This window comes from Schistocerca nitens, chromosome 6, assembly GCF_023898315.1.
Source record: "Schistocerca nitens isolate TAMUIC-IGC-003100 chromosome 6, iqSchNite1.1, whole genome shotgun sequence".
Classification (NCBI taxonomy): domain Eukaryota; kingdom Metazoa; phylum Arthropoda; class Insecta; order Orthoptera; family Acrididae; genus Schistocerca; species Schistocerca nitens.
In genome coordinates this window covers 118508512-118531853 of record NC_064619.1, presented here as the reverse complement: position 1 = coordinate 118531853, position 23342 = coordinate 118508512, and the positions used below count along the sequence as shown (strand labels likewise).

The 23342-nt window shown below is 41.0% G+C and overlaps 1 protein-coding gene across 2 annotated transcripts in view; it reads left to right on the top strand.

Annotated features, from left to right (window-relative positions):
- LOC126262245 (GPI ethanolamine phosphate transferase 1) overlaps window positions 1-23342 on the top strand; it is a 274209-nt gene that overhangs the window by 210380 nt on the left and 40487 nt on the right. For both annotated transcript variants that reach the window (XM_049958725.1, XM_049958726.1), the window contains one exon: window positions 19763-19974. In XM_049958725.1, the coding sequence (XP_049814682.1) occupies window positions 19763-19974 (212 nt within the window). The remainder of the gene's footprint in view (window positions 1-19762; window positions 19975-23342) is intronic.

The following is a 23342-nucleotide window of genomic DNA, read 5'->3' as shown; positions in this document are numbered from 1 at the left end:
TGTAAGTACTTTTTTTCTACTCCGCTCCAAGAACTTTTCAAACCACCCTTGTACTTCCTTCTCAACTACTACTTGTCCTTCATGCCCTTAAACTATTGTACAAATTACAACTAACCCTTCACTTCCTTTATTTTATCCCAGCTACCTTCAAAATTTCAGAGCATAGTCCAGTCAGCATTTTCAAAAGCTTTCTCTAAATCTACAAATGCTATAAATGTAGCTTTGGCTTTCTTCAATCTATCTTCTAAAATGTAGGATCAGTATGGCCTCATGTGTTCTGGAACCCAGCTGATCTTCCCTGAGGTCAGCTTCTACAACTTTTTGATTCTTCTGTAAATAATTCTTGTCAATATTTTACTACCATTTCACACCTGTCCTCACCTGCCTTCTTTGGAATTGCAATTATTAAACTCTTCCTGAAGTCTTACAGTACTTCACACATGTCATATACCTTGCACACCAGATGGAATGATTTTTCCACTGCTGGTTTTCTCCTAGGATCTGATTAATTCTGAGGGGATGTCATATTCTCTAGAGGTCTTGTTTGCAATTAGGTCTTTCAGTGCTCCATCAATTTCTTTTCACAGTGTCATATTTCCCACCTCATCTGCATTTACTTCCTCTTCTTTGTTACAATACTGTCCTCAAGTTAACTTCCTTTATGTAGACCATCTATATATTCCTTTCAGCTTTCTGTTCTTTGCTTAGTACTGGCTTGCCATCAGAGCTCTTGTATTCATACAGTTACTTCTCTTTTCTCCAAAGGTCTCTCTAATTTTCCCATTGTTACCATGTTTCTGATAGTTAGGTCTGCTTCTACAGCCTTGCATTGTCCTCTTGCCATTCCTGCCTGGTTATTTTGCACTTACAGTCAATCTCATTTGTAGAAGTCTGTAATCCCTTTTGCATGCTTCATTTGTACATTTTTATATTTTCTCCTGTGCAGTTAAATTTATCTGCTATATTGTCAAAGGATTTCTATGAGGCCTTTACTTTTTACCTCTGTGATCCTCTACTGCATACACTATTTCATCTCTCAGAGTTACCGATGCATCTTCTATTATGTTCCTGTCCTCTGCCCAAGTGCAACATTGCCTAATGCTACCTTTGAAACTTTCAATGACCTTTGGTTCTTTCAATTTATTAAGGTCCCATCTCCTTGATTTCCTACCTTTCTGCAGTTTCTTCAGTTTTAATCTGCATTTCATTTCATAACCACATCTGTCCCTGGAAATGTCTTCCAGTTTAAAATCTGGTTTTTAAATCTTTGTCTTACCATCATATAACCAGTCTGAAACCATCCAGTGTCCCAGGTGTCTTCCACATATGCAACCCTCTTTCAAAATTCTTAAACTAAATCCTAGCAATGATTAAACCACGTGCATAATTTCTGTTACCTCATTGTAATTTCTTTCAATCCTTTTTTCATCTGCAGAGCTAGTTGGCATATACATTTACATGAATATTGTGTTTGTTGACTTCATGTCCATCTCAGTTACAACGATTTGTTCACTATACTGTTTGTAACAGCTTATCCATGTTCCTGTTTTCTGATTTGTTATTAGGCATACTCTTACATTATACCTATCTGACTTTGTGTTGAACCATATACTGACCTGACCCGAAGCCATGTTCTTCCTGCCACTGCACTTCACTAATTCCTACTAAATGTAACTGAAAGCTATCCATTTCCCTCTGTAAATTATCTAACCTACCTATCTGATTAAGGACTGTAACATTCCACCCTTTGCCCCATAGAATGCCAGTTTTGTTTCACCTGCTGACGACATCTTCCTTTGTGGTCCCCTACCAGCAGTCTACTGTGGGCCTATTTTATCTCCAGGATATTTTACCCAAGAGGATGCCATCATCATTAAGCCAGATAATATAGCTACATAAAATAATGGTGCAGTTCCTCATTGCTTACAGCCATTTGTAGTACCAACACAAAAAAGCCGTGTTGGCAGAATCACTTTGCCAGATCAGACAATCATCCAGACAGTTGTCCGTGCAGATTTAGAAAGCGCTGGTGCATCTCTTCTGGAATCATATGCCGTTATGACCTCTCCATGGACGCCCTTCCAATGGGATTGTGTGCACAGTACTGTATTTATATTGTAGAGGAAATTTATTTGCAGTTGGAAAAATTAACCACTTTCACCTGTGTATTAGAATGACTACAATAAAAATTTGTGCCAGACTGGTACTCGAATCCAGATTTCTTGCTTTATGTGAGCAGTCACCTTAAAAGCTTCAGCTATTCCTGCACAAATAATGGCCAGACGCAAACTTCCATATGTCGTCAGCCTTGTGTCAAACCTACTCTCAAATGGTATGTATATTCCTGTCCAGGAGTGACATATTAGGGCCTGGTATTGGTGAATAAATACAATATAGAGTTCCTCTGTTATTAAGAAGTACAATGCAGTGTTCCTTTGGACATGCATGCATTTTGCCATTTTGTATATACTGTAGAGGCAAGCAAGGACCGTGGTTTATGGAGGAAGAGGGATCACTCAGTGAAAAATAATATGAGAACTCCTGGCAGCGGGCAGCAGTGTTACTGCTAACAAGATAAGGGGATGTCCAATGACACTGCATCCAGTTGAGTCAAAAGCTAATCATTCTCCAAATCAGACCATATTTGTTAAAAGGCCTCAATGTTTAAATAATTTTGGGAGTTGCTTGAGCTATCAAATTTGAGGACTCAGCCATCAATCCTCCTGGTTGTAGGAGTAACTTGTGGCCCATCTGGGTGGGAGAAATTGTTTCAAAGTGTTACTGGTTTCTGGTGTCTAGTTAGTGATTCACAGTGACTGATAAGCTTATTGTTGTACTACAGAAGATGACAAGAATTTGCTGATATGTTGCAATGCACAAGTGTTGTTTTCTGTCCAGTTTTTCGAGGTTTTCTGCATGAATGTTGTAGCTCAATGGGTGCACATATGATCATAGGTAGAGGCCTCGTATTAGACTGAAGCTTTTAGGTAGTTGCAGAGGTCTTAAAAGTGTATTGACTGATATACGTAACTGTACTACAGTAGTACAAGTTTATATGCCAACTAGCTCTGCAGATGATGAAGAAATTGATGAAATGTATGACGAGATAAAAGAAATTATTCAGGTAGTGAAGGGAGACGAAAATTTAATAGTCATGGGTGACTGGAATTCGTCAGTAGCAAAAGGGAGAGAAGGAAACATAGTAGGTGAATATGGATTGGGGGGAAGAAATGAAAGAGGAAGCCGCCTTGTAGAATTTTGCACAGAGCATAACTTAATCATAGCTAACACTTGGTTCAAGAATCATAAAAGAAGGTTGTATACCTGGAAAAATCCTGGAGATACTAAAAGGTATCAGATAGATTATATAATGGTAAGACAGAGATTTAGGAACCAGGTTTTAAATTGTAAGACATTTCCAGGGGCAGATGTGGATTCTGACCACAATCTATTGGTTATGAACTGCAGATTGAAACTGAAGAAACTGCAAAAAGGTGGGAATTTAAGGAGATGGGACCTGGATAAACTGACTAAACCAGAGGTTGTACAGAGTTTCAGGAAGAGCATAAGGGAACAATTGACAGGAATGGGGGAAAGAAATACAGTAGATGAAGAATGGGTAGCTCTGAGGGATGAAGTAGTGAAGGCAGCAGAGGATCAAGTAGGTAAAAAGACGAGGGCTAATAGAAACCCTTGGGTAACAGAAGAAATATTGAATTTAATTGATGAAAGGAGAAAATATAAAAATGCAGTAAATGAAGCAGGCAAAAAGGAATACAAACGTCTCAAAAATGAGATTGACAGGAAGTGCAAAATGGCTAAGCAGGGATGGCTAGAGGACAAATGTAAGGATGTAGAGGCTTGTCTCACTAGGGGTAAGATAGATACTGCCTACAGGAAAATTAAAGAGACCTTTGGAGAGAAGAGAACCACTTGTATGAATATCAAGAGCTCAGATGGCAACCCAGTTCTAAGCAAAGAAGGGAAGGCAGAAAGGTGGAAGGAGTATATAGAGGGTTTATACAAGGGCGATGTACTTGAGGACAATATTATGGAAATGGAAGAGGATGTAGATGAAGATGAAATGGGAGATAAGATACTGCGTGAAGAGTTTGACAGAGCACTGAAACACCTGAGTCGAAACAAGGCCCCGGGAGTAGACAACATTCCATTAGAACTACTGATGGTCTTGGGAGAACCAGCCATGACAAAACTCTACCATCTGGTGAGCAAGATGTATGAGACAGGCGAAATACCCACAGACTTCAAGAAGAATATAATAATTCCAATCCCAAAGAAAGCAGGTGTTGACAGATGTGTAAATTACCGAACTATCAGTTTAATAAGTCACAGCTGCAAAATACTAACGCGAATTCTTTACAGACAAATGGAAAAACTGGTAGAAGCGGACCTCGGGGAATATCAGTTTGGATTCCGTAGAAATGTTGGAACACGTGAGGCAATACTAACCTTACGACTTATCTTAGAAGAAAGATTAAGAAAAGGCAAACCTACATTTCTAGCATTTGTAGACTTAGAGAAAGCTTTTGACAACGTTAACTGGAATACTCTCTTTCAAATTCTGAAGGTGGCAGGGGTAAAATACAGGGAGCGAAAGGCTATTTACAATTTGTACAGAAACCAGTTGGCAGTTATAAGAGTCGTGGGGCATGAAAGGGAAGCAGTGGTTGGGAAAGGAGCGAGACAGGGTTGTAGCCTCTCCCCGATGTTATGCAATCTGTATATTGAGCAAGCAGTAAAGGAAACAAAAGAAAAATTCGGAGTAGGTATTAAAATTCATGGAGAAGAAGTACAAACTTTGAGGTTCGCCGATGACATTGTAATTCTGTCAGAGACAGCAAAGGACTTGGAAGAGCAGTTGAACGGAATGGACAGTGTCTTGAAAGGAGGATATAAGATGAACATCAACAAAAGCAAAACGAGGATAATGGAATGTAGTCAAATTAAATCGGGTGATGCTGAGGGTATTAGATTAGGAAATGAGACACTTAAAGTAGTAAAGGAGTTTTGCTATTTAGGGAGTAAAATAACTGATGATGGTCGAAGTAGAGAGGATATAAAATGTAGACTGGCAATGGCAAGGAAATCGTTTCTGAAAAAGAGAAATTTGTTAACATCGAGTATAGATTTAAGTGTCAGGAAGTCGTTTTTGAAAGTATTGGTATGGAGTGTAGCCATGTATGGAAGTGAAACATGGACGATAACCAGTTTGGACAAGAAGAGAATAGAAGCTTTCGAAATGTGGTGCTACAGAAGAATGCTGAAGATAAGGTGGGTAGATCACGTAACTAATGAGGAGATATTGAATAGGATTGGGGAGAAGAGAAGTTTGTGGCACAACTTGATTAGAAGAAGGGATCGGTTTGTAGGACATGTTCTGAGGCATCAAGGGATCACAAATTTAGCATTGGAGGGCAGCGTGGAGGATAAAAATCGTAGAGGGAGACCAAGAGATGAATACACTAAGCAGATTCAGAAGGATGTAGGTTGCAGTAGGTACTGGGAGATGATGAAGCTTGCACAGGATAGAGTAGCATGGAGAGCTGCATCAAACCAGTCTCAGGACTGAAGACCACAACAACAACAACAACAACAACAACAACAACAACAACGTAAGTGGACCTTGGAATCTTTCTCAAGGCAATTTGATTCATTCTAGTGTGGGATTAGTGCCAGTTTTTATCCTGGGACCTCTGCCTTTCACAGGCAAGTGCTCTACTGACTGAACTATCCAAGCATGACTTATGACCGACCCTCACAGCTTTACTACCCCAAGCAATGGCATATGTTTAAAAATGTATGGATTATTGCAGGGGTCTATGTGAGAAGATGGTTGGTTCATACATGCCATACGTAGCAGACCACAGTATGATATCAGCTCCATAGTCTTGACAACTTGTTGTGTTATTCCAAGTTCTGTAAGGCCAGTCGTCATCAACTTTGAAACAATAAAGTTCATGAAGACTGAACGGTCTGGTCACATATCAGTGTTGGCATGCTGCTTTATGGATTTATAGTGAATTATGTAGTGGCAGGAACATAGTAATAATGCCAAAATGTGCAATCTCTGTGCTTCTTTGTGTAGTAAACAGGAGGAGGAGCCAACAATATTGTGAAAAGGAAAGTTGCTACTCACCATATGAGCTGCAGATAGGCACAACAAAAAGACTGTTACAAATATAGCTTTCGGCCCATAAGGCCTTCATAAGAATTAGACAGGAAACACACACATAGAACTCACATACACACATGACTGCGGTCTCAGGCAACTGTGACCAACAGCGAGCAGTATCACTGGTGCATGATGGGAGTGGCGACTGGGTGGGGTTAAGGAGGCTGCTTGGGCAGGGAGGGGGAGGGATAGTAGGGTAGGCGTAGCAGCCAGTGACGTACTGTTAGGGAGCACAGAGGGACGAAGTGGAAAGAGGGTAGGGCAGCTATGTGCAGCTGGGAGATTAGACAGAGGGGGCGGAGTGGTGGGGAAGGAGGATAGTGGAAAATGAGAGAAGTTAAAAGACTGGGTGCAATGAAGGAATGAGGGCTGTGTAGTGCTGGAATGGGAACAGAGAAGGGGCTGGATGGGAGAGGACAATTACTAATGAAGGTTGAGGCCAGGAGGGTTACAGGAACATAGGATATATTGCAGGGAAATTACCCATCTGTACAATTCAGAAAAGCTGGCGTTGGTGGGAAGGATCCATATGGCACAGCTGTGAAGCAGTCATTGAAATGAAGGATGTCATGTTTGGCAGCATGCTCAGCAACAAGGTGGTCCACTTGTTTCTTGACCATAGTTTGTCAGTGGAAATTTATGTGGACAGACAGCTTGTTTGTTGTCAAGCCCACATAGTATGCAGCACAGTGGTTGCAGCTTAGCTTGTAGATCACATGACTGGTTTCACAGGTAGTCCTGCCTTTGATGGGATAGGTGATGTTTGTGACTGGACTGTAGTAGGTGGTGGTGGCTTCAATGAGACCCTCAGTATATTTTGAGAGGGACCACTCGTCACTGCAGATGAGGTGGAGGTCAACATCTAGGAAGGTTTCTTGTTGGGTTGAGTAGGAACAGGTAAAGCAAATAGAGGAGAAGTTGAGGTTCTGGAGCAAAGTGGATAGGGTGTCCTCACCCTCAGTCGAAATCGCAAAGATGTTATCAATGAATCTGAACCAGATGAGAGGTTTAGGATTCTGGCTGTTTAGGAAGGATCTCTCTAGATGGCCCATGAATACATTGGCATAGGATTGTGCCATGCAGGTGCCCATAGTCATACCCCTGTTTGTTTGTAGGTAATGCCTTCAAAGGAGAAGTAATTGTGGGTGAGGATGTAGTTGGTAACGGCGACTAGGATGGAGATAGTTGGTTTGGAATCTGTCGGACTTTAGGAAAGGTAATGTTCATTAACGGTAAGGCGATGAGCATTTGGGATTTTAGTGTAAAGGGAGGTGGCATCAGTAGTGATGATCAGGGCAACGTGTGTTAAGGGGACATGAACTTTGGAGAGTCGGTAGAGGAAATGGTTGGTAATTTTTGTATAGGAGGGTAAGTTCTGGGTAATAGGTTCAAGGTTTTGGTCTACTAGGGCAGAGATTCTCTCAGTGCGGGCACAGTAACCGGCCACAATGGGGCATCCCAGGTGATTGGGTTTATGGATTTTAGGAAGCATCTAGAAGGTGGGAGTGCGGGGAGCGGAAGGGATGAGTAGAGAGATGGACTCCAGGGAGAGGTTCTTTCTCAGTTCTATCCCAGTTTGACCCACTAATTCCATCTCATCCAGTTACGTCTGCCAACCCCTTCTTCATACTTATCCATCCCACTACCCACAGTAAAATATGTTTGTATATTACTTATATCGTTTTTCATCTCATTGTGACTTCTCACCAATTTTAGTGAGTATTCACCTGTTACTATCGTTGACTCCCACAGATTTCAAATTGTTTCCACCTGTTGCCTCCGTTTCATCCTTCTCATGATTTTTCACATGTACTTGGGTGTCTTTTTGGGTATTTTTTTGGACATAATTCTGTGTTGCTCACATATTTTTTTCACATTTTTTCCACCACCATAAATCCTTGCTTCTTCCATCTGCGTCAATACAGAAAAGTTTCCTTATCCCTAGACAGAACCCAGTCCCACATACTGTTCCTGCATTGTTGCTTGACTCATGGAATCCCCCCCAAATGGCCTTACCATCAAATTACCCATTTCCGGCCGCCATCCCTCCTTCCACAATGACCTCTATCTGTTTGGATTCCACCAGTCTTTAGCCCTCACAAACATAGTCCTACACAACCATATCAACCAAACCCAAACCACCTTGCAGTATCTTCTCTTCATCCACAAAATTCTCCTGCAATGCAATCCCAAATACCTGGAACCCATAACATGCATTGAAACTCTTGCCCTCTATGGACTAGAGCATCATGCACAGACACACCTCAGAAAGTTCTCCATCCTGCTCACTTCCTCCTCACGCCTTCAAGTACCACTGACCACCCCCTCCACAAAAACCTCCAAACCTCTTCCACATCCCCTCATAGCTGACAAACTCCGTCCTGCAGACCTACTACATTTACCCCACCCTCCAAAACTCCCTCCCACCACCACACACAATCTAGAACCTAAACAGATCCAAAACATAGTCTTTAACCTTCCTTCCAGAAGCCTTGGCCCCACAGAAATATCAGTCCTTTCCAAAGGCCTCACTTTTTGCCCCACTCCCAAATTCAATCATGCAGGACTTGTTAAAGACCTTCTCTCCTTCTCCTGGTCCCTACAGTGGAAACCCGTTTTTGCCACCAACCCTACCAATCAGACTTGACCAAAGACCAATGTTGAACCCTGCCTAACTCAGTTCACTCCTCTGTCCAACCGTCATCCACACCCACTACACCCAAATCACCCACTCTTAACCTTCCAGAATTTCTTAACCTCGAACCTTGCCTCACCATCATTCCCCAAATCTTTTACCGTGCAGATTACCCTTACAACCGCAGAAAGAACCACAGTCCACTATCTTAAAACTGATCCTGATCATATAATCCTACCTGTGGATAGAGGCTCCACCACTATTGTTTTGAAGTGCAAGGACTATCTGCAGAAGGACTCAGTCATCTGTCAGATACATCCACCTACAAATCTTGCCACAGTGACCCCATTCCAGAAATCCAGCAGGATCTTCAGTCAGTCCTCAAATCCTTAGACCCTTCCCACAAGCTCTCCCAGGAGTCCTTTTCTCTACTCACCCCTACCACTCCTCACACTCCCACCTTCTACATGCTTCCTAAAATCCATAACCCAACTGCCCAGGATGCCCCATTGTGGCCAGTTACTGTGCCCCCACTGAGAGAATCTCTGCTCTCGTAGACCAACACTTTGAACCTAATACCTGGAACTTACCCTCCTATATAAAAGATGACAACAATTTCTTCCAACAACTCTCCACAGTTCCTGTCCCTTTACCACACGGTGCCCGGCTCATCACTATTGATGACACCTCCCTTTACACTAAGATCCTTAATGCCCAGGGCTTTACCACTATTGAACACTACCTTTCCCAGTGCCCGACAGATTCCAAACTAACTACCTCCTTCCTATTTGCTATGACCAACTATTTCCACACCCACAGTACTTCTCTTATGAAAGCATTACCTACAAACAATCAGTAAATATGGTTCCATTCACAGCTTTTATTTACTGTAAAGAAAATGATCATAGGAAATAATAACACTTCATTCAAACTGAAACTAAACTTGCAGTTATTTTAAGGTAATTATCTTTTTAGCAGTTTGATGCGTGGAGCACAGAAACACACAACAGAAGACAGCATTCACACTAGCTTTGCTACTTAAATGCCGTTGTGTGTTGAAAGCAGAGAACAATGTTTTCTGCTTTGTGTTCCTGTGCCACATGCACCGATCTGCTGTAGGTGAGGGTTACCATTCCCTTACTTTATGTATTGCTCCATCCATAAATTTCCATTAGTGCTATAATTATCTTTTTACCATTACATAAACCTAGTATTCTCATAAAATTGTACATTTCAATGTTTTCCTTCTATGTGGATAATATTTTTCATTTGATAATTAATGTAATACCAGTCCAGCTTTAATGGGAGATTTTGTGGATCTTTCTGTTTAAATCCATTATTCATATGACCATTGTTATCATCCATGATCCATGGACCTAGCCGTTGGTGGGGAGGCTTGCGTGCCTCAGCGATACAGGTAGCCGTACTGTAAGTGCAACCACAACGGAGGGGTATCTGTTGAGAGGCCAGGCAAATGTGTGGTTCCTTAAGAGGGGCAGCAGCCTTTTCAGTAGTTGCAGGGGCAACAGTCTGGGTGATTGACTGATCTGGACTTGTAACACTAACCAAAACGGCCTTGCTGCACTGGTACTGCGAACGGTTGAAAGCAAGGGGAAACTACAGCCGTATTTTTTCCCGAGGGCATGCAGCTTTACTGTATGGTTATTGATGATGGCGTCCTCTTGGGTAAAATATTCGGGAGGTAAAATAGTCGACCCATTCGGATCTCCGGGCGGGGACTACTCAAGAGGGCATCTTTATCCGGAGAAAGAAACTGGCATTCTACGGACCAGGGCGTGGGATGTCAGATCCCTTAATCGGGCAGGTAAGTTAGAAAATTTAAAAAGGGAAATGGATAGGTTAAAGTTCGATATAGTGGGAATTAGTGAAGTTCGGTGGCAGGAGGAACAAGACTTTTGATCGGGCGAATACAGGTTATAAATACAAAATCAAATAGGGGTAATGCAGGAGTAGGTTTAATAATGAATAAAAAAAATAGGAAATCGGGTAAGCAACTACAGTCAGCATAGTGAACGCATTATTGTGGCCAAGATAGACACGAAGCCCATGCCAACTACAGTAGTACAAGTTTATATGCCAACTAGCTCTGCAGATGACAAAGAAATTGAAGAAATGTATGATGAAATAAAAGAAATTATTCAGGTAGTGAAGGGAGATGAAAATTTAATAGTCATGTGTGACTGGAATTCGGTAGTAGGAAAAGGGAGAGAAGGAAACGTAGTAGGTGAATATGGATTGGGGGTAAGAAATGAAAGAGGAAGCCGCCTGGTAGAATTTTGCACAGAGCATAACTTAATCATAGCTAACACTTGGTTCAAGAATCATAAAAGAAGGTTGTATACATGGAAGAAGCCTGGAGATACTGACAGGTTTCAGATAGATTATATAATGGTAAGACAGAGATTTAGGAGCCAGGTTTTAAATTGTAAGACACTTCCAGAGGCAGATGTGGACTCTGACCACAATCTATTGGTTATGAACTGTAGATTAAAACTGAAGAAACTGCAAAAAGGTGGGAAATTAAGGAGATGGGACCTGGATAAACTGACTAAACCAGAGGTTGTACAGAGTTTCAGGGAGAGCATAAGGGAACAATTGTCACAAATGGGGGAAAGAAATACAGTAGAAGAAGAATGGGTAGCTTTGAGGGATGAAGTAGTGAAGGGAGCAGAGGATCAAGTAGGTAAAAAGACGAGAGCTAGTACAAATCCTTGGGTGACAAAAGAAATATTGAATTTAATTGATGAAAGGAGAAAATATAAAAATGCAGTAAATGAAGCAGGCGAAAAGGAATACAAATGTCTCAAAAATGAGATTGACAGGAAGTGCAAAATGGCAAAGCAGGGATGGCTAGAGGACAAATGTAAGGATGTAGAGGCTTATCCCACTAGGGGTAACATAGATATTGCCTACAGGAAAATTAAGAAGACCTTTTGAGAAAAGAGAGAAGAGCTCAGATGGAAACCCAGTTCTAAGCAAAGAAGGGAAAGCAGAAAGATGGAAGGGGTATATAGAGGGTCTATACAAGGGCGATGTATTTGAGGACAATATTATGGAAATGGAAGAGGATGTAGATGAAGATGAAATGGGAGATATGATACTGCGTGAAGAGTTTGACAGAGCACTGAAAGACCTAAGTCGAAACAAGGACCCGGGTATAGACAACATTCCATTAGAACTACTGACAGCCTTGGGAGAGCCAGTCCTGACAAAACTATACCATCTGGTGAGCAAGATGTATGAGACAGGTGAAATACCCTCAGACTTCAAGAAGAATATAATAATTCCAATCCCAAATAAAGCAGGTGTTCACAGATGTGAAAATTACCGAACTATTAGTTTAATAAGTCACAGCTGCAAAATACTAACGCGAATTCTTTACAGACGAATGGAAAAACTAGTAGAAGCCGACCTCGGGGAAGATCAGTTTGGATTCCGTAGAAATATTGGAACACGTGAGGCAATACTGACCCTACGACTAATCTTGGAAGCTAGATTAAGGAAAGGCAAACCTACGTTTCTAGCATTTGTAGACTTAGAGAAAGCTTTTGACAATGTTGACTGGAATACTCTTTTTCTAATTCTGAAGTTGGCAGGGGTAAAATACAGGGAGCGAAAGGCTATTTACAATTTGTATAGAAACCAAATGGCAGTTATAAGGGTTGAGGGGCATAAAAGGGAAGCAGTGGTTGGGAAGGGAGTGAGACCTGGTTGTAGTCTCTCCTCAGTGTTATTCAATCTGTATATTGAACAGGCAGTGAAGGAAACAAAAGAAAAATTCGGAGTAGGTATTAAAATCCATGGAGAAGAAATAAAAACTTTGATTTTCACTGATGACATTGTAATTCTGTCAGAGACAGCAAAGGACTTGGAAGAGCAGTTGAACGGAATGGACAGTGTCTTGAAAGGAGGATATAAGATGAACATCAACAAAAGCAAAACGAGGATAATGGAATGTAGTCGAATTAAGTTGGGTGATGCTGAGGGTATTAGATTAGGAAATGAGACACTTAAAGTAGTAAAGGAGTTTTGCTATTTGGGAAGTAAAATAACTGATGATGGTCGAAGTAGAGAGGATATAAAATGTAGACTGGCAATGGCAAGGAAAACGTTTCGAAGAAGAGAAATTTGTTAAAATCGAGTATAGATTTAAGTGTCAGGAAGTCATTTCTGAAAGTATTTGTATGGAGTGTAGCGATGTATGGAAGTGAAACGTGGACGATAAGGGCTTAGACAAGAAGAGAATAGAAGCTTTCGAAATGTGGTGCTACAGAAGAATGCTGAAGGTTAGATGGGTAGATCATATAACTAATGAGGAGGTATTGAATAGGATTGGGGAGAAGAGAAGTTTGTGGCACAACTTGACTAGAAGAAGGGATCGATTGGTAGGACATGTTCTGAGGCATCATGGGATCACCAATTTAGTATTAGAGGGCAGCGTGGAGGGTAAAAATCGTAGAGGGAGACAAAGAGATGAATACACCAAACAGATTCAGAAGGATGTAAGTTGCAGTAGGTACTGGGAGATGAAGAAGCTTGCACAGGATAGAGGAGCATGGAGAGCTGCATCAAACCAGTCTCAGGACTGAAGACCACAACAACAACAACAACAACAACAACAACAACAATCAGGGTTACGACTATGGGCACTTGCATGGCACAATCCTATGCCAATGTATTCATGATCCATCTAGAGGGACCCCTCCTAAACAGCCAGAATCCTAAACCCCTCACCTGGTTCGGATTCATTGATGACATCTTTGCGTTTTCGATTGAGGGTGAGGGCACCCTACCCACATTGCCCCAGAACCTCAACTTCTCCTCCATTTGCTTCACCTGTTCCTACTCAACCCAACAAGAAACCTTGCTAGATGTTGACCACCACTTCATCTGCAGTGACGAGTGGTCCATCTCGAAATATACTGAGGGTCTCATTGAAGCCTTCACAAAACATAATCATCCTCCCAACCTAGTACAAAACTCAGATCTCCCGTGCCTTATCTTTCCTATCTCGCACCAATCTTCCACCGTCTGGCCACAGAGAAGCATTCCCCTCATGACCCAGTACCACCCATGACTGGAGCAACTGAATTACATTCTCTGCCAGGATTTCAACTACCTCTTGTCATACCCTGAAATGAGATACGTCCTGCCCACTATCCTTCCCACCCCTCCCACAGTGGTATTCCAATGTCCACTGAACCTACACAATATACTCATCGATCCCTACACAACCCCTGCTCCCAACCTGTTACTTATGGCTCATCCTCCTGTTATAGACATAAATGAAAGACATGTCCTATACATGATCTCACCACCACCTATTCCAGTCCAGTCACAAACATCACCTATCCCATCAAAGGCAGGGTTATCTGTAAAACTAGTCATGTGATCTACAACCTAAACTGGAACCACTGTGCTGCATTCTATGTGGGCTTGACAACCAGCAAGCTGTCTGTCCACATGAATGACCACCGAAAACTGTGGCCAAGAAACAAGTGGACCACCCTGTTGCTGAGCATGCTGCCTAACATGACATCCTTCATTTCAGTGACTGCTTCACAGCCTGTGCCATGCATATCTTTACCACCAACACCAGCTTTTTTGAACTGCACAGGTGGGAACTTTCCTGCAATATATCTTACGTTCCGGAAACCCTCCTGGCCTCAACCTTTGTTAGTCATTGTCCTCTCCCATCTAACCCCTTCTCTGTTCCCATTCCAGCACTACAAAGCCCTCATTCCTCCATTGCACCCAGTCTTTTTACTTCTCTCATTTTCCACTTTCCCCCCTCCCCACCTCTCCACTCCCTCTGTCTAACCTCCGGACTACACGTAGCTGCCCTACTCTCTTTCCACGTTCGTGCCTCCACGCTCCCCAACAGCACATCACTGTCGACCATGCCTACCCTACTATCCCTTCCCCTCCCCACCCCAGCCTCTTCCTAACCCCCACCCAGTCACCACTCCCATCATGCACCAGTTTTGGTGCTCGCAGTGTGGCCTTAGTTGCCTGAGATTGCAGTCATGTGTGTGTGATTTGCGTTTGCATGAGTGCGCATGGGTGTGTGTTTGCCATCTAAATCTGACAAAGGCCTTACGGGCCGAAACCTATATTTGTGACAGTCTTTTTGTTGCGCCTATCTGCAACTCTGCTTCTCTTCTATATGGTGAGTAGCAACTTTTCTTTTCACAATACTGTTACATTCCGTCCTGGATTTTCCATTGCTTGAAGTAGGAGTCAAGTAATGTAAGAAATAGTGATTAAGTGAAATTTCAAATCAAAGAGATGAATATATATCTTTTTACTGCAACTACTCTGCAGTATTCTTCCAACTTTGGATACAAATATATTGTGTAGGGGATAGCATCTTAGACACAAACTAACAGATATCTCACATTTTGCAAGCTACATGTGCCTCTTGGATCATTCTTAATGGCAAGTACCTGGAGTAGCTCAATCTTAATGGCTGAATTCAGGTTTGGTAAACACAGAGCTCATGAGGTGGAGGCTGATCAGCACTACCAGTCCTCTATAAGCTATAGTGTTTCATTTGCATTAGCTGTGGATTACCTAATACAGATTTATAATATAATAAGGATAGAAAAAAAAAGCTACTTGCCAAGGTATGGATGTGTGCGAGCTGTTGGAGCCAGTGGCGCCTTCTTCTGGCAGAAGGATTGAAAGGAAAGAAAGAAGGATGAAGGAAAAGGACTGGCAAGGTTTAAGGAATGGGGAGAGTTATGGGTAAGTTCCCCAGAACCCTGAATCAGGGGAGACTTACTGGATGGCATGAAGAGGAAAAAGTGATTGTTGGTGCCTGTACTGAGCAAGATCTGAAAACCTGAGAACTTGAAGATGGAAGAAAGGGTAATAAGCAAGACAGAAATTACTGTAAAACCTTTGTGCCTGATTCAATAAGAATGGACAGCTAAATGCGTTATACATGGGGAAAAATAGACAAGTCGAAAATAAAAAATATAGAGAAGGAATAGTTATGGAAAAGAAATGTTGAGACCACAGAAGTTAATGTAAATTTAGGCCAGGTGGATGGCAAGAACCAAGCACATATTTTAATGTCAGTTCCCACCTATGGAATTCTGATGAACTGGTGTCAGGAGGGAAAATCCAGATGGCACATGTGGTGGTACAGGCACTGAGGTCACGACTGTCATGTTTCAGAGTATTCCTTACAACGGGAAATTGTGTGTTGCTAGTATACACCCTCTGCCTGTGTCCATTCATCTTAACTAATAATTTAGTGGTAGTCACACCAACGTAGAAGGCTGAACAGTGTTTACGTAGTAGCTAGAGTATGACAATGGTCTTTCACAGGTGACTCTCCCTTTGATGGTATAAGTTTAGTCAGTTACAGGGGCTGTATAGGTGGTGGTAAGAGTTTGCATTGGACAAGTCCTACAGAGGGGATGGTCATAGGGGTAGGAGCCATAGGGTAGGGAAATGGGTGCAGAAGGGGCACAGAGTCTGACCAGGACATTGCAGAGATAGGGGGCTTGTGCAAAGCTATTCTAGGTGTGCGGGCAGAATGTCAGACAGAATGAGCATGGTTTTAGGGAGTCATAGCCTTGTTGAAGTAGCTGATTTATACATTCAAGACCAGGCTGGCAGTGAGTGACAAGAGTTGTACATCTAAGCTGTGTTGTGAAAGGATCAACACTACCAGGATTGGACGCGATAGCCCAAGAATTCTGCTTTCAGTGTAGGCTGGTGGGATAATTGTGTAGAGAAAGGCTCAGATGAGAATGGTGGTGTGCTGCTGTAAACAGTCTGCATCTGAACAAATATGTTTATCTCAAGTTCCCCAGGCTGTATGGGAGGGAACATTTGACGTGAAAGGAATGCCAGCTGTCAAAAAATGTAAGTACTATTGTTTGTTCATGGGTTTAAGGTGAAAAAAATGTTTCAGCTGACCCTCAGTGAGGATGAGGTCAACATCAGGGAACGTGGTATGAGATTCAGAATGGGATCATGTGAAATTTAATTGGGAGAATGTTTTTAGAGATTCCAAAAATTTCAATGGATCAGCCTCACCCTGAGTCCATATGGCAAAGATGTTATAAATGTATCTAAACCAGTCCAGAAGCTGAAGGTATATGGATCCCTGGAAAACCCATGAAAGGTTGGTGTAAGAAGGAGCCATCATGGCTCCCAATGCTGTATCCCAGATCTGTTTGTATGCCTGCCTCTCAAAGGTAAAGCATTTGGTCGGAAGTATAGTATTGATTAAAGTGAGCAGGAAGATTGTCATAGGTTTGGGATCAGGTGGACACTGGCTGAAGTAATGTTGAGCAGTAGGCAGGCCATGTGCATTGGTAATATTGATATACAAGGAGGTGTCATCAGTAAGGAGGTGACATCAGTAGTGACAAGCAATGCATGTTGTGGGAGTGGTACAGGTACAACCCTTTATTTTTAAAAGAAATAATTGAAGACAATGTTGAAAGGTACATACTAATGGGGTGGATAGCAGTTCACCTAAAACAGTAATTAGCAGGCAGCCTATGGGGTACCTTAATGAATTTTCACTGTGTTGTCAAGTGTGTATTGATTTGAAACTTTCTAACAGATTAAGACCGTGTGTGGCAAGTGCTCTACAGGCTGAACTAACAAAGCACAGTTCATGACCCACCCTTGCAGACCAACTGTGCCAGTATTCTACCTGCTACCTTCCAAATGTCATTTTTCTGGGAACGCTAGTGTTGCAATGTATGTTGGATAATTCAGTCAGTAGAGCAATTGTCCATGAAAGGCAAAGTTCCCAGGTACGAGTCCTGGTCTGGCACCCAGTCTTAATCAGTTGGAAAGCTTCATATGGGCTGCCTGTCACGATTTATTTATTTCACGTTTCCTCAGATAAGCTTGAATTTTCTTGAATCAACCTAGCTGCTCATGAAATGAGAATAATTTCCAGTTCTTCTCCCAAAAACACTGTAAGTAGGATGGATGTATCATTGTGGAGCAGTAACACCTGCTCAATGCAAAAGGGCTTCAGGGACCCCATCATAAGCCTGTAATTCTCCTGACTTCCACTACAACTACTCCTTTCTTCCAGACAGGGGATACTGTGAATAAGAAGTTCATTAACAGGATCAGCCTTTGCGACTAACAGTTGGTTTTATTGTTCATGTATCTTGTTCTTCTTTATAAGCAAACAAGTTGCACATTTCTGTATGCCATAACATTTAAATAAATTTCCAATCTCATCAGTCCTTCTGCTTTCTCAGATCACAAATCGTAAGCCATTTTTTCAATCATGAAATGAATTTTCATTTCCGTAAAAGCATGAATGACTCAGCACACCTACATATCTTAAGTTCAGTTCATGGTTGCTACCAGAAACAAATTCTCATTCATTTGACCACTTAAAAATTACTCACACAGAATTCATTGTAAAGTCGAAAGAGGCAGTTTTTTTGCAAAGAGGCTCAAATGTGTACATTGATAGCCATGCAAGCTGCAACAACAATAACCTTACAACCTTCAGCTCAGAAAATAATTCCTATAAGTGAGAGGAACAAGAAACAAATTCCATATTATCTGATACCTTGTGCTAAAGAGCCTGTGGCCAGATAGATAATCTATACCGCTCTCCACTTTGCCCTGCCCCTCCCTCATCCCAGCCCCCTCCCCCCCCCCCAAAAAATCCCCCCGCGCTGCTGCCAGTGAACCAGTTTACCAAGAGGCTCTCACTGATCTCATCATGTTGTTCTGTCACCCTTTCCTGCTCTGTGGGGAATTTGATAAACATTATGTGCTTTGGGCTCTGCAATACCTGCCCCAGATTTCAGCTGTTGAGAGCCTCTTGTCCGTAGAAAATACTTTTCTTCTGAGCAGGATACAGAGCACACCCTTTAGCGTGGCTGTAAGATCATCCTCTGCTGTTGATCTTTCATTGTGGTCTCCATCCTGCCCACATACTTCTCAGTGGGAAATCATCAGTGATCTACAATTCAGTGACGATTTCATAATCTGGATACCATTGCCAGAAAGAACAGTACCTGAAAAAAATCCAGCCAGATGCATGCTCTTGTAGGGAAACTGGATGTTGTCCAGTCAACTGGCCATGTTTGAACATGTTTGAATCTTCTGGAATTGGTGAATAATGTCACCAGCATGACACAAAATTGTGCTAATGGGTCATTGCTGAAACTGTAGTTTTAAGTTACATCTGGTAAGTTATTTGAGGTAATAAAAAGACTATAAATAATTAGCTTCTCTCTTTCATACTCTGCTGAAATAACTCCCATGGGCTAATGAAACCACGAATACATGTGTTCATAAGCTGAAGTAGCTGTCTAAGATAATATTTCGATTTGTCAGGACAGTTCACATTAGGGTGAAATCCAAGCTGTGGCAGTGGTAGTGTATTAATTTATTTTGTTTTAAAGGGGTAAAATAATTACGTGCCAGATTCTGTTTTACAGTTTGTGTTGTAGTAAGTAGCATTTTGGGTTGGTACCTTGCTGTTGTTTTGGTAATACTAGAAATTTATTGTTCTTTATTAAAAAATACAATAATTGCCCTACATTAAATTGTATGAGGCAGTCACATCCTTTATAGTTATTTTAGTTTTGTTCTTGTATTATCCCTGTTCTTTTGCAAAAAAAATCTTAAAACGTTTGACCAAATTTACAGTATCTTACAGGTTGTGTTACACTATGAATGTGTGGGTGAGTAAGGTAAGTAGACTGTTACAATTTTAAACAAGACTGTATTTTCCCATTTTTTAATGTTTTAGAACTGTTGACCAAATATCTAATTATTTTATTATTACTATTATTTTACTAAGGGCCATGAAACCTCAAAGACAGACAACGTCTTCTCAATATATTCTGTAGCTTAATGCTCTTCACAATTCAGTAACAATTTTCTTTGAGATTCATTTGTTTCAGGCTTTTGTCTGGTGTCTTGTGGGTGCTGTTTGGTGTATGCAGCACATTTTACTTCAAATCTCATAGTGAGAAGTCTACCAGGAACTTCGTTTATTTGTTCCTCCTGTTGCTTTTGACTGCAACTGTATGGAATATCCACCACATATCATCTAGCCTTGGAGAAAAAACTGGTTTACCAGTTTTTAATCAAGCTATATCATGGCTATTGTTCAGTAAGTAAAGATTATAGTTTTTAAATGTGTTTCTGTTGTTAGTTGTAACCAAACCTGTCAAAAGATTCTCAAAAATATAATGCTGTGTTGCAAATCAGTAGTAAACATTATGTTGTGCAGAAGTCATTGACATCTTTTGTCTATGCCTGTAATGAATATGAGATAATTTTTGAAGTTGTTATCTATTTTTATTGTGTTGGAGCAAGTCAGCACTGCAAGGAAAGAGAAATAAATAATGGGTTTCATGCTTAAGGGGTTATCTCTGAAATGTTGATTCAGACCAATGGTGGGCAAATACTCCCAACAACTATTAGCACTCTAAAAAGTCAGATTCAGAAGGCAAGCTCTCATGAAGTAGTGCAATTTGCATTGTCAGGCTGTATTTATGGGAGTTGAAGTCATCTCTACAGAAGACTAGTGGCATCACCATGGCCACAGTAAGTTGTAGGTTGAAGTGCTTCTTGATAAGATCTAGAGGGCAGGAGAGGTGAGGCTGTGTGAGATGAGATCTATTGCCATTATGCTCTGTTACATCATAAGTGGTTTGTTTGCAAATGACCTGTTAATGGACAATGTTGGTTTTAAAAAGAGTGTGATTTGACTTTAACTGATTTGACTTTTAAACAGTGAGAATAAATCCTTTTGTTCTGGAATTTTATTTTATTTTCCTTATAAGTTTGTTTATCATCAGGCAGAAATACACTTTAAAAATTATATCCATGTTATTGTGTGATGTTCTGTAATTTATGTGAATTAGTCACTGAAGGTGACTATTCGCAGTAGCCAACTGAAACGATGACTAAAGCAGTGTTGAAGAATCAAACTTTTGGTTGGAACACTGTTGACAAGAATTCCATGACTTGATTTCAAACATATTGTGCATACTTCCATCAATTATTTCAGCATCAATTAATCTTCCCAGGAAATGTGAGTCCCCAGTAAAATATTTAGGGCATACAAAATGCTAACAGGATTATTTGTAGCTTAAAGAAGCATGAAGACCACACCTACATCAGCTGATAATAATGGGCCTGCACAACCTTTACCTTTATGAGTCTATCCTGTTTGCAAGTCAGTGTCTTTAAAACAGGACTAGGGAATTGTGACAGAATAAATATGTCCATAGTCACAATACGAGGAACACCAGTTATATCTACATAACTCAGTCCTGAAAGGTATTGTATCATAGAAGGGTTTCACACATTACACTTAACTCGTTCAACAACCTACATACTTGATTGCTCTTATAACAGCTGTGAATAAAAAAACCGTTAAAAATAAAGGTAATTCATTTCCCATGGAACATTGTTTTTACTCAAAAAAATAATTCTTGAATTATAAAACACAACATCTGAATGTTGAGATTCTAGTTATTGGTATTTTTTACTTTTTAAATTAGATCATTTGTTAGTTGTAATTCCAAACTGAAATTTCTGATGATGACGATCATAACCGCAATAACACGAATCACCATCATCATAAATGCACCATGGAAGTGTGCTAAAGATGATTGGATCAAGAGTAGTTGCTTTCACTTTTGGACCAGCAAATTGTTGCACTACCTCTAACGAAAAGAAAACTTAATAAATGGTAACAGCACGACCATTTATATTTAGAAATTTAGAGTGATTATACTACAAGATAAAATGCCTTATTTAGTTGATTTGTGGTTTATGGTGTTGCTAGGCCATCCAGCTTATTTGTGTTCAAATAAAACATCGCAGTATTGCTGGAATAACTTAATTTTTTTGGGAGTGTAGTAGTCTGCCAAAAGCCCAAAAATCCTCCAGAATATTTTTTGTGAATGAAGCCAACAAGCAGAATGACCAGCATTATCTGAACCAAAGCAAACAGACCTGCATCTCAGGCCATTGAGTTTTCATTATCCAGCCCATTAAAGAATAATTTTAAACACTATGGTGCCTACAGCCAACGCATTGTCCAATAATGATAATCAAAATTAGACATCTGAAGATAATTTTTTAAAACGTAATGGTTATTTTAAATCTTAATACATCAGTGTTTTCAAAAAATGATGGCATGTAATTGTTTAAGCAACACAAAATTAACCTGTTGTGTAGCTCCTTTTCTGTGGAACTGTAGGCACAATCATTTGCAGGGAATTGATTAAACCTATTTTCCACCTCCTGATAAGCCTAAAGAATACTGTGCTGGAATTTCTTGTGAGTATGGCAGTGACCATTTTTTACAATCTGTACATACTCTTTAGGTGTGCTGTGAGGAAGACAAACAGCACACTAACTATAGCAATTTAGAACCATCAGAAGTGACAGAGAATAGACTTACACAAAGCATAAAATTATGTTTGATGACAACAAGGGAAGCTGTACGTGGGACAGTTATACCCTTAGCAGATTTTCTCTTTTGTCAGTACATACCACCACATATTCAGCATCACTAAAGGACCTCCTTTTTGAAGGGATTTGCTGAATATAATGAATGACTATATGCATCAGAGAGGCCATTTGTTGTGACAAAGTTACAATGAAAGATGTTGAGTTGTCTACATTCCTTAGAAAGCATTGATGCTACTGGAATCCCCTCACCTGCTCTACTACATTAACTTTTACATCCAGACTCGCCAAACCATCATGAAATGCATGGCAGAGGGTACCTCCCATTGCAAAACATATTAATTCCTGTTCCATTCACATATGGAGCCCAGGAATAATGACTGTTTAAATTCACCGCCGGCCGCGGTGGTCTCGCGGTTCTAGGCGCGCAGTCCGGAACCGTGCGACTGTTACGGTCGCAGGTTCGAATCCTGCCTCGGGCATGGATGTGTGTGATGTCCTTAGGTTAGTTAGGTTTAAGTAGTTCTAAGTTCTAGGGGACTTATGACCACAGCAGTTGAGTCCCATAGTGCTCAGAGCCATTTGAACCATTTTTTTTTAAATTCACCCCTGTGAGCTGTAAGTTGTTTAAATTTGTGTTCTCAGTCCCTGAGAAAGCAGTATCCATCACAGATATAACTAGTTTCTAATGCCAGTAGCTTGTTTACTCCCTCCAGTCTCTATGGTTACAAAGTGACAAATTGAAATTAATTTCCTGATTGCCAATTCTTTGACATCAGCTCGTTTAGATATACACTCCTGGAAATTGAAATAAGAACACCGTGAATTCATTGTCCCAGGAAGGGGAAACTTTATTGACACATTCCTGGGGTCAGATACATCACATGATCACACTGACAGAACCACAGGCACATAGACACAGGCAACAGAGCATGCACAATGTCGGCACTAGTACAGTGTATATCCACCTTTCGCAGCAATGCAGGCTGCTATTCTCCCATGGAGACGATCGTAGAGATGCTGGATGTAGTCCTGTGGAACGGCTTGCCATGC